At 41.6% G+C, this 12983-nt stretch overlaps 1 protein-coding gene across 1 annotated transcript in view; it reads right to left on the bottom strand.

Annotated features, from left to right (window-relative positions):
• Window positions 1–12983, bottom strand: part of FAXC (failed axon connections homolog, metaxin like GST domain containing) — a 63145-nt gene that overhangs the window by 45973 nt on the left and 4189 nt on the right. Inside the window, exon 2 of the mRNA XM_004580362.2 lies at window positions 10828–10963. Coding sequence (XP_004580419.2) covers window positions 10828–10963 — 136 coding nt within the window. The remainder of the gene's footprint in view (window positions 1–10827; window positions 10964–12983) is intronic.

Below are 12983 nucleotides of genomic sequence, written 5' to 3'. Positions count from 1 at the left end.
ATGTCTATGCAAAAACCCAGATACAGAATATTTATTTGCAACTACCAAAAACAGGAAAAAACATGCCCATCAAGAGATAAGTGAATAAACAAATCTGATGCACCCTAATAATGGAGCATGACTCAGTAACTCAAAAAAGAACAAATTCTTTATCTACCACATGGATGAATCTCAAAAACTTTACCAAGTAAAATTAGATAAAATGTCATTCCATTTATACAAAATCCCAGAAATCACAAGGCAATCCACAGTGACAGACAGCCCATTAGTGGTTGCTGGGGACAATGAAGACAGGAAGGAACGTGAAGAGATTTAGAGACAAGGATTATATTCACTGTTTTGGTCACTGTGATGTTTACATCAGTATTTACATAAGTCAGTTTAATCAAGCTATACACTTGGAGTATTTACAACTTACTGTATGCCCAATGCATTTTTCTTTTCATATTTTTGTTTTTAATTAATATGTAGCAGATTAGATACAATTTCAAGAACACAACATTTCCCATCTTCCTCCCTTCTCCTAGCCTCCCTCCCTCTCTCCACCTAGCTTTTTTTTTTAAAGATTTATTCATTTTTATTACAAAGATATACAGAGAGGAGGAGAAACAGGAAGATCTTCCATCTGATGATTCACTCCCCAAGTGACCACAACGGCCAGTGCTGTGCCGATCCAAAGCCAGGAGCCAAGAACTTCCTCCAGGTATCCCACGCGGGTGCAGGGTCCCAAGGCTTTGAACCATTCTCAACTGCTTTCCCAGGCCACAAGCAGGGAGCTGGATGGGAAGTGGAGCTGCCAGGATTAGAACCGGCACCCACATGGGCTCCCGGCGCGTTCAAGGCAAGGTCTTTAGCCACTAGGTCATGCCGCCGGGCCCCTAGCCTTTTATTTTTAACTTTCAAGATAGCCTACTCTAAAACCCACAATAAAGTTTAATACTTCAACAAAACGTTTAACAAATAAAAAGAAAAAAAAACCTTAGATTAGTGGGAATACAGATAATAGCTATAAACAACTGAATTAAAAATGACCATTTCATCCACATATAATAAATTACAAAGCAATCACAGGCCATTAAAACTATAATGGGTGCCCAGTGGGGTGGCTGAAGTTCTCGCCTTGCATGCACCAGGATCCCACGTGAGTGTCTGCTCCTGTCCTGGCCCATCCAGCTTGCCTGCTTGTGGCCTGGGAAAGCAGTAGAGGATGGCCCAAAACCTTGGGACCCTGCACTTACATGGCAAACCTGGAAGAAGCTCCTGACTCCTGGTTTTGGATCAGCTCAGCTCTGGCCATGTGGCCACTTAGGGAGTGAACTAGCAGGTGGAAGATCTTTCTGTCTTTCTCTCTGTAAATCGGTCTTTCCCCACCCCCGCCAAAAAAAAACTTAAAAAAAACTATAGTAGTAATTAACCTCTTTAATCATTGCTTTGACAAAAGAATAAAACAAAGTTTTGCAGAATTTTACTTGCAGTGATACCGACAAATCTTTTAAAAAGGTAATGTTAAAAAATTTTAAAAACGGGGCTGGTGCTGTGAAGCAGTGGGGATGCCACTCTGTTTAAAATCAGAGTACTAAAGCTTAGCAATCAACTTGTGCAAATGAAAGCTCTAATATGATTTCATGACCCAATAGTTTATTTACTAAATTAAAAAAAAAAGGTAGGTAGGAAGTAACATTTAAGAAACAGCAAGATCATATCCAGAATAAAATACATATATATATATATATATATATATATATATATTAGGTGGATTTGGGTCAGTGCTGTGGCACAGTGGTTAAGTCACTGCTGTGCCAGCATAACATATGGGCACCAATTTAAGTTTCAGTTGCTCCACTCCCCATCCAGCTCCCTGCTAACATGCCTGGGAAAGCAGTAGAGGATGGCCGTAGTGCTTGGGCTCCTACACATGCGGGAGACCAGGAAGAAGCTTCTTGTCCCTGGCTTTGGCCTGGCCCATCTTGAGAATGAAGAAACAAATGGAAAATTTCTCTCTCTGTATCTATGTGTGAGTGTATGTGTGTAACTGTGTATCTACATGTTGCGTATAACTTACATAAAATAAATAAATCTTAATTTTGATGGACTTAACAATTAAAAAGCTCAAAAACAATTAAAATAATTGGCAAAACTTCATACAAATATTGAGAAGCAGGTAATCCTTCCTATTTCTCTCAATATTTCTGAATGCAGTCATATAAATTTTACAATAAAAACACATATTTTTATTGTAAGTTAACTTTCCCTTTCTTCTTCCTTTTCTTCCTTGCTTTCTTCCTTGCTTTCTTCTTCCCTCCCTTTATTCTTTTTGAATATTCTCTTTTTCTTTTTTTCTTTTTTTCAGAAAGAGAAAAGGAAAGACACTGAGATCATTCATCCACTGGTTCGTTGCCCAAATGGCCACAGTGGCCTTAGCTGAGACAGGAGCCAGGAGCCAGAGGCTTCTTCCGGGTGTTCTACGTGAATGCAGGGGCCCAAGCACTTCAGCTCTCTTCCACTGCTCTACCAGGCACATCAGCAGGGAGCTGAGTCTGAAGTAGAGCAACTGGTGGGATGCCAGTCTCGCAGGCAGTGGCTTCACCTGTTAGCCCACAGTGCCAGACTCCTTAATTCCTTAAATATATTCAAGAACTGCTGCTCTATTTTAATTTAAATAACTGGATAGTGACTAGTTATTTTGAGAAGAAAAATGAAAACGTGAATTCCCAAGCTGATCGTTCTTTCAAGACAGTGCCAGGAGAGAATGAAAAAGCCACACATTGTCTACATTACTAGCACAGCAGCAAAAGCCACAAGCTTTGGATTTAAAAATCTATCAGGGACAGGCCCTATGGCTCCAGAGGTGAAGTTGCCATTTGTGACACCTGCACACTACCCTGGAAGGCTTCCAAAACAGCTTCCTGCTGGTGCAGATCCTGGCAGGCAGCATCAGCAGTGTCTGTGCCCTGATCACCGACACGGGACACACAAACCCTGGCTTCAGCAGGGCCCAGCCTCAGCTGCTGCGGGCGCTGAGGGAGTGAATCCGTAAATGAAAGTCACGGAAGATGTTTCTCTTTCTTCCATTCGCTCCCTTTCTCTCTCTCTTTGCCTTTCAAATATATAAAAATTTAATAAAAATTTAAAACATCTAAGCCCAGGGACTGGCGCCATGGTACAGCAGGTTTAGCTGCCACCTACATGGCCAATATCCTAGATGAACACTATTTCAAGGCCTGGCTGTTCCATTTTCAGTCCAGTTTCCTGCTATTGTACCTAGAAAAGCAGCAGAGGATAGCCAATTCCTCAGGTCCCTACATCCACACGGGAGGCCTGGACGGAGTTTCTGGCTGCTGGTTTCCACCTAGGAAAGCCCCAGCAATTGTGGACAGTTAGAAGTGAACAAGTGGATAGAAGATTTCTCTGTCTTTCCCTCTTTCATTAACTTTCTTTCAAATCAAAATTTTTTAAGGTTATTTATTTATCTAGTCCCATTATTTATCCTCTGTGTGACCTCGAACCTACCTGGCTTGCCCTCAATCCTCCCTGCAACCTCAGTGTCCTCTCCTCAAGAAAGCAAATAGCAATTGTTGCCAGAATTAGTGAGAAGATGCATCATAACCTCACGAGAAGGAGCAACAGGGTCATCACCATCACCAATTTCAGCTGAGAAACCTGAAACCTTTGCAGAGATCCTAGGGGCTGCTGCCCTGGCACAGCACACAAGTGCCCCGCCTACAGCACCAGCAGTCCAACTGGACACTGGCTCGTTCCGTGGCTCCTCCACTTCCAATCCAGCTCTCTGCTTTTGGCACAGGAAAACAGTGGAGGATGATCCAAGTCCTGGGGCCCCTGTACCCACATGGGAGACCTGGAGGAAGCTCCTGACCTCGCCCTTCAGATTGGCTCAGCTCTAGTGGTTTCTGCCATTTGGGGAGTAAACCAGCAAATCTTTCTCTTTTACTCAATTTCTCCTTCCCTTTGCAAATTTGTTTTTCAAATAAAAGAAACTAAAATTTAAAAAGAGAGAGATAGATGCCAGATGCAGGCTCTGATTTGCCCCATAGGTCTTGGTGCCTCAACTTCTCAGCTAAACTTCTATTAATTCACTGAGCCCTGAATCTTCCACTGGTGAAATTTAAACTACTTTGAGAACACATTGAAAAAGACATGCATATATTACATGGTGTATTTTGCAAAAATAATTACTTTTTGGAGATAAATGCCCGAGTACTGCAAGGTGAAGTGTCATGATCTCTACAACTTTTAAATGGTTTATCCAAGTGATCACAAATAGGTGTACACACACATGCACGCACACACGCACACACACAGGAAGAAAAGCAAAGGAAGCAAATGTTAAGCATTAATATACCCAGATGAAGAGTTTGGGACACTCATTATAATATTATATTAACGTGCTGCAGCACAGACAACGTTAAAAAAAGACAAGGACAAGACAAAATAAATAGAACATTACAATTTGGAGCTGAGGCGGGCATTATGATGCAACAGTTAAACTACTGCCTGTAATACCAGCGTCTCATGAGTCCCAGTTCAAGTTCTGGCTGTTCCACTTCTAATCCAGCTGCCTGCCAATGTGTCTGGGGTAGCAGTGGAAGATGCTCCAAGTATCTGGGCTCCTGCCACCCATGTGGAAGATCTAGATGAAGCTCTTCTTGGCTTTGGTCTGGCCCGGTTCCCACCACTAGGAGCATCTGGAGAGGGAACCAGTAGATAGACAATGTCTCTCTCTCTTTCTCTCTCCCCCTCTGACTCTGATGCCTTTCCCTCTTTCTCTCTCTGTGACTCTGCCTTCCAAATAAATGAATAAATCTTCGGGAAAAAAAAAATAAGACAGGAAAACAAATAGATCCATTCCAAAAGTCAATTTTTTTTGTTCAGTTAGAGCTGAGAGCTAAGACAAAGTTTCATGGAACTTCTTTCTTTTAATTAAAGATAGCTATTTTATAAACTGCAGCATATGCTTCTTATACAATACCCAATGATGTCAAATGAAGCAGGTGTCTTCACTTTCATTTGCGGACATATATGGCCAAAACTACCAGCAATGGCCATCTCTAGCTCCTAGGATGGTAGATGAGTTTCACTTTCCAAACATGCTTTTTTGCATAACTTTTTTAAAATTGAAAGACCATATGCCACTGCTATACATCACAGAGAAAAAGCAAAGTTATTTCATTTTATTTTTTTGAGAAAACATAGGAGGAGACTGGGGCAATAACTCAATTACCTAATCTGCCTGAAAGCACCAGCATTCCCATATGGGTGTCAGTTTGTGTTCCGGCTACTCCACTTCCTTTTCAGCCCCCTGCTTGTGGCCTCGGGAAGCTGTGGAGAATGGCCCAAAGCCTTGGGACCCTGTACTCACAAGACCCAGATCAGCTCAGCTCCAGCCACTACAGCCACTTGGGCAGTGAACCAGTGGATGGAAGATCTTTCTGTGTCTCTCCTGCTCTTGTAAATTGCCTTTCCAATAAAAGTAAGCAAATCTTAAAAAAAAAAAAAAAAAAAAAAAAAAAAGAAGAAAAAGAAAGGAATAAGAAGGGGAGGGGAGAGGAGGGGAGAGGAGGAGAGGGAAGGGGAGAGAAAAAACAAGGGTCTGCCAGGGTCTGATATCTGGCTCAGCAATTGAGATGCTAGTTGGGACACTTTGTCCCATATCAGGATACCTGGGTTCAAGTCCCAGCTTCACTTCTGATTCCAGCTTCCTACTGTTGTTTGCTCCTGAAGGCAGCAGGTGCTGGCCCAAATGATTGGTCCCCACCACCATGGGGAGAAGTAGCCCCAGCCACCATGGCATTTGGGAAATGAATCAGAGGATGAAAGATGTCTCTGTGTCTGTCTCTCCCTCTTAAATAAAACTATAAATTTTAGAAATTCAACTAGCCATATCCATAGGGTCTCTGCGCTTTTTGCAACCTCCCACAAATCTACAATTAGTTATTTTAAAAAAGAGGCTTTTAAATTCAACTCTCAGTATTCATATCCTGATAAATAAAAATAGTAACAGTGTCCAATACACTGGGCTAAAAAACACGTCTTGTGATATTCTACAACTGGTCATCAAATATTCATTTCCACCCCATTTAGGTTAAAAATTCTAAAAGCTTAAAGTACAGAGCCATCTTAGGAATATGGCATCTTAATATTTTTAAATGGCACAGGAAAAGCAATGGTGGGTGAAGTTCCTGAGTCCATGGTGTTTACCTCGGCACTGATAGATGCCAGAAGCAAGTTCCCCAGCACTTCGCAGGCCTCACGGCACCAGGGCACCCCTGGCAGGCAGAGAGCACCCCTTGCTACCCCCAGGACCTCTTCCTATCACCAAGGATCTCTCACCTCCCTATCATCCACTCGACTTAATTTCCCAAGAGACTTCACAGAAGATAAAGCAATTCTAGCCAATTTCTTTAATATGTATGTATCTGTGTGTTTATTTGTGTGCCATAATTTGAGACGGGGCAAATGCAGCCCTTCCCCAAGGCCCCAGGAAGAGCTGCAGGCTTCACAGCCATGCTCCAGCTAGGCTCACTAAAATCAACTGCCCTGGGCTGGGAACAAGGTAGTGAGGCCACAGGTAAAGACAGGCTGGCAGCACTTGATGACAGCAGGGTAAGAGAGGCCAGGACAGGGCAACCTGGCAGCTGTTCAAACCACTGCAAACAACAGGATGACTTGAGCAGGGATGGAGGCGGAAAGTAAGAGCAGCAGGGTCAGGATGCTGACTGCACCAAAACCATCACGACTAAGGGAAGCCACCTGGTCAAGAGTGATGATCGAATGCAGACAAATTGCTGCTGAGCAGCAATTTCCTCCGATTTCATTGCCTCAATGACTCAATGACTCGCATCTTCAAGACCGCCAACACCAAGCAGAAGAATGACCTTTCAATTCTGATCCAGTGCCATGATGATTCAAGCCGTCTCTGTTCTTATCGCCAGTGTCTCCTGCCTGGCTGGCTTAGCAAGTCCCACAGAATCTATTCCCTGCCCCCCTCTCCAGATGCACTCCTTGCATTCTACTTTCTGAGGCCACCCCAAACACCCCCCTCATTGGTTTCTCCACTCCAAGTTCAGTGTCACTTCAACCAAGTTCCTATGTGACAGCACTCGTCAAGTAGAGAGTCTGTCAACCACCTTGTCCAAGCACTGCCTTAGAAGGGTCAGAGTTAGCCTCATCCCCTCTTCTGGGGACCGTGGAGTTGGAGAGGTGATATCATTAGGAGGCAGTCCAAAGCCAGACGCCATCCACCACCTCCAACCCATCTGTCGCAACCAAAGGGAAATGACCAGCTGCTCCTAACACTGCTGCTTTGCAAGATCCTGAAGGTAACCGCTGACTGACAGCCACATGGAGGCATGGCAGCCACCAAAGATCCTGGTCATCTGCAGAAACCGGGGCACGCCTCCTTCCTTTTCTTAACCTGATCCAAGGCACACAACCACAGCCAGTGCTTTAGCCTTGCCCTGTACAAATTCGGAAGCTGAGAAGCTGGCATCCCTGAGAAAAGAGTTCTTAAGCCAAACTAATCACACGTGAGGACAAGGGCAATGTACAGATTATACATGGCACCAAGTAGAATTACAAGACCAAAAACACTTCATTAGCACAATCAATGTCCTCCAACGGGTAAAGGAAGGGATTAGCAATATGAGACTACTTCAAAAAGTTCATGAAAAATCAAAATAAAAGCTGTTCTTTTATCATTACATGACATTTTCATGAACTTTTTGAAGACTCTTTACATTCATGGATTTCAGAAATTTCTAACCAAGGTAAACTTACCTTTTAATTGGTTTTAAGATTTATTTAAATATTTTTAAAATATATTTTAAATTTTATTTATTCTTACCAGAAAGGTAAATAAGATTTATAGAGAAGGAGAGACAGGGGGAAAGATTCTTCCATCCACTAACTCACTCTATAAGTGGTCATGTCAGCTGCAGCTGAGACAATACAAAGTCAGAAGTCAGGAGCTTCTTCCTGGACTCCTATTGGAGTGCAGGTCCGAAGGCTTTGGGCCGTCCTCCACTGCTTTCCCAGGCCACAAGCAGGGGGTTGGATGGGAAAGTGGAGCAGCCAGGACACCAACTAGAGCCCATATGGGATTTACAAGGTGAGGATTTAACCATTGAGTCATTGTGCTGGGCCCTTACTTCTGCTTTCCATGGGCTTTTTACAGCATCAAGTTCAAGCTAAGGGTAAACATTAAAAACAAAAACACAAAAGTCAAAGAATGCAAGAGATGAGGCGGGGAGATTGGCACAATGGAAGTAAGAGAACAGAGCAATTCAATGGAAGCTCGGAGAGAGGAATGCTCCCAGAAAAAAGCAAGAAAGAATTGAAGTTCTTCAAAAACTTCAAAAGTGTAAGTTGCAACAGACAGACTACAGGGAATAGGAAAGGACAGATAGAGAGCAAGCAAATGTAAAATAAAAGGGAATATTTGTTTAAAAGGAGATGATGGGAGATCAAAAGAGCTTAAGGTAACATAAAGACCCACATGAAGACCCATTATAGTAAATCAAGAATGTTGAGATCAGGGACACCAGCATCCCATAAGGGTGCCGTTTCCAAGTCCCAGCTGCTCCAGTTATAGTCTAACTCCCTGATAACACACCTGGAGAAGCAGCAGAGGATGATTCAAGGGCTTGGGCTCCTGCACCCACATAAAAGACTTGGAAGAAGCTCCTGGCTCTTGGTTTCATTCTGCCCTAGGTACAGTCTGTTGCAGCCATTTAGAGAGTGAACCCATGAATAGAATATTTCTCTATATATACATCCCCTCTCTGTCAATCTTTCAAATAAATAATTTTTTTAAATGGACCCAAATAAAATCATAAACGATTCACTCATTAAAAGAATTTTAATTTAATTTAATTTATACAAGCAATATGTTGACTATGATAAATAAACACTCAGATAGAGAAGTAGGATGGAAAAGACACTTTAAGCAAATAAAACAACAAAATTCCTGGAGATTTCCTATCTAGAATTCAAGTTTTCAAAAATCCTAAGGAACAATGATGGCTGCTATATACTGGAAAAGGAAACAAAAGAATAAAAGATGTGAATAATATTAAAGAAAATGATTAATATGAAAAACAAGGCCAACACTGTGGTGTAGATGTTAAGCCATGAAGGCCTACCATATGTTCACCAGTTTGAATCCTGACTGCTCTACTTCTAATCCAGCTCCCAGCTAACGTGCCTGGGAAAGCATTGGAAGTGGTCCAAGCACTTGGCCCCCTGCACCCAGGTGGGAGACCCAGAAGAAGCTCCTGGAGTCTGGCTTCAGTCTGGCCCAGCTCTGGCTGCTGCACCTGTTAGGGAAGCGAATCAGTACATAGTAAATAGCTCTCTCTCCTCTGCCTATCTCTATCTATAACTCTGCCTTTCAAATAAATAAATAAATCTTTAAAAACAAAAAGGTATATAAATATTGTCACAATGAATGAAATCTTCAAGGAGTCCATGGAAAATAAGTATTATGAAAAAAAATACAAGAATTTGGAATTCTTTGCACTGAAATTTATAATTTCATTTTACATAATCTTTTTGTGTAAAATATAACCTCAAATTTATTAATACTCTTACATAAAGAGCCAAGAGAATGAGAGGAAAGAGAAATAAACCAAAAACACATCTGAACATTTTGACATACTACTTTCAGAAAGTGCTAAGAGGCAGACAAAAACTAGGAAATACAAAAGACCTAAATAATGCACTAAATACGTCAAAGCAAGTATATATAGAGAAAGTTCTATATGTTAACTAGATATTTTTATCTCCAACATTTTTAAAAAGTAAACACACATGAGGTTCAAGAAGTGGTAAATTCTAAGGAGTCAATATCACACAGACCATCTTCTCTGGCCAGGAAATTAAAAATGACAATAAATATCAAAGCTTAAAATAACTCCCACACAGATAGAAATTGTGCAAAAAGAAAAACACAGAAAAATGTTTAAAGCACAAGAAAGTGGGGAACACAGAAAACAGAACATGTCAGATTGGTGAGACACAGCTCCAGCCTTACCCACAGCAGTGTGTACCTTAAAACACATTCTTCTGTTGACTCTTTAGTGCTGAAAGGGGCAAATATTTCCTCAAAAGTCACTCAAACAGAACATGGAACACTGTGAAACATTTCTCACAATATACATCAGAAAATGGCTGTAGAAAATGGAATTAAAGAATATTTATTGGGGTGAAAAAATAGTTGGAAATCCATATATATGAGGAGTCTTGAAAAGGCTCATGGAAACTGTGTTATGAAAACAGCTGCCTGGATAATATATGGTGATGAACTAAAAATATTGTGTAATACTACCATTAGGCTTTATAGTCAAGATATACATAAAACATAAGAACATTTGGGCTTTAGACTTGTGTCCCATCCCCCAAGTATCTCATTAAACATGCAAAAATATTCAAAAATCCTAAATCCAAAACACTTCTGGTCCTAGGGACATTCAATCTGCATCTACATGGTAACCCACTGGGACCTCCAGCCCCAAGATTCATAAGATGAAATATAATGCTGTTAGTAAATAAAAACCTAATGAAATAAACACATTGGACAATGGCACACCACAGCTTTGCAACAGGCCTTCTCAAGCTGTTAACTAAAGCCTACTCCATGTTATGGGAAGACGACATGTCCTAAGATCCCTCAAAAAGTCCAGACCCTTTTGATCCATTATTAACTTGGATGTAAACCCCACAAGACTGTAGACCCAAGTATCTGAAACAGAATGCTCCAATCTCTAATTGATACTGGAATCATGAAATCAAAACATTTTTGTACACAAGTACCTGATAAGGTAAGTCAGCCATCCTTAGATAGGTTTCCATTTTCAAACAGAATGGAGATAAACTGGGGACACCATTGTTAGGTCTTGCAAACTGATGCAAAATAATAGCATCTTTGGAGTCAATCTCTTGCTGTTTCCTGTTAAAACCAAAACAGAAATAAAGAACAATCCACATGTCAACCATCTAGTTCCCCGTTTCTTTAGACAACCCGCTGCATTGTAACATCTCAATGAACAAGAGGATGTGTTTGTCAGAGGCTCAGAGAAAAATGGAAGCTTAGTCAAAACACAAGAGAACCTTACAAATACCCTAACATTACTAGAGTTTCAACAGCCTAGAAAAGTTGCCACATTGTAACTGCCTCTTCTCCGCAGCCTCTCTGGGTAGGAGAGTTTGCCTGCCAAGGAAAATGGTATTCTGGGCTGAGTGCAGGTCGCTGCTCTGAGTTTCACAGGTTTCTCACTGAACCTGCACAACAACCTTGTGTTGCAGGTACATTGCTCTTCACATTTTTTTGGATGAAGAAACAGAGACTTAGATTATCAATTTGCCCAGCGTCACATTAATAAGTAGCTGAGCCTGGGCTGAACCGGGTAGTAAGAGAGCCCTTGTTCTTGGTTATCAGTCTTTATCCTAAAACCTCAAAAAAAAGTCTTCATCCATATCATAAGGCCCAGAAATAACCACAGACAGCCTCTAAGATCCTGATTACTAGGGTCCCTTTCCAAGCCACCTGTGACTTTACCTGGCCTGCCACCTGTGGTGCTGACAAAACTGTCTTCTGACTTCTCTCCCCACCCCTGCCACTTCCCCAATCCCCGCTCTTGTCCCCCCTCCCTCCACCTTCACAATCTGCACATCAATGACACACCACGTGTTTTCTTACTGCTGTTTTCCCCTTTTTTCTTTTTTTTTTTAATTCATTAATTACATTGTATTATGTGTCATAGTTTCATAGGGTTCCCCCTTTTTTCTATCTCAGTCACACATCCTTTTTTTTCTTTGGCTTTCTTTCTGGATGAGAAGGACTTCCCTGGATCTGGCCTTGCAGTAGTCACCAAAGGCTGCATTCCAAGTCTGTCTGCTTGGCCCAAGTCCAAGTCTTTGCTTCCCACTGGCCATATGGCCCACCACCTCCCTCATTCGGACACTGAGGACGTTCCAATCCTGCAATGGTCATCGTGAAGATGACTTACGGTGGTCTATGTAAATACTGTTTTTAGGGGACTCACAAGCACTGAATAGGAGTAGTGGAATTTGTTCCCATCCACAAAGATCTGATCTTATCCCCTGAAGGATCTCATCATGTCACATAGGCCCATGTACTCAGCACCGCTCAAGAACCCTTGGCACAGTTCATCTTCCACTCTGTTCCAGCCCCCTCGTAGTCACCTGACGTCACTCTGCCTGGGGCCCTGCCTGAGCCTTTGGCTCCCTTGCAGTGTCCTCAGTTCACACTACGTCTCTTTCACCCATGCAAAAACAAGGTTTTGGAATCACTGTCATAAGCATGCTTACTTCAGCACCCTCATGTAGTAAAACAAACTCTCTTGAATATAGTTACCACCCAAGGGCCCAGTCAGCTTAGAACCCAGAAGGACTCACGCTCAAAATGCTGGTCTAGTCAGAAGAATTTTTTGTTAATTCTGCTGTTTTATGATGCATTATTGTCAGAAAACAAAAAGGTTTTCATGTAGACAAAACTTCTGGAAAGTCAGAGATTAAAAATTAAGAACCCACTTCTATCATGTTCCTGGGCAGCATGCACTGTAGAGCTGACAATTAACTCGTTGATTTTATCGATCAAATAATTCAAATCATAAGGTAGTATTTTCATGTAAACAAGCCAGGCAAAAACTTAAGAACTAAAAGAAAAGGACAAAAATATAAAATCTCCTCTCCATCGGTCAAAACAATCTAATTCTAGTGGCTAATTCTGGCCTTTCATGATGAGAATAGACACTAATTATGTGCCAGGCATATATCAATCACTTTAAAAACATCACAAGTATTGAATTCTACTGAACATATAGTGAAAATAACAGTACAGAGTAAGCATTATTACAGCTTCATTTTAGGGTATCATACTAAAAATATTTTATAGTAGGCAAAGAAACTGAAATTCAGAGAGGTCAGATTAAACACCTCATCCATAG

Source organism: Ochotona princeps, chromosome 1 (genome assembly GCF_030435755.1).
Source record: "Ochotona princeps isolate mOchPri1 chromosome 1, mOchPri1.hap1, whole genome shotgun sequence".
Classification (NCBI taxonomy): Eukaryota; Metazoa; Chordata; class Mammalia; order Lagomorpha; family Ochotonidae; genus Ochotona; species Ochotona princeps.
This window is presented reverse-complemented; position numbering and strand designations above follow the sequence as displayed.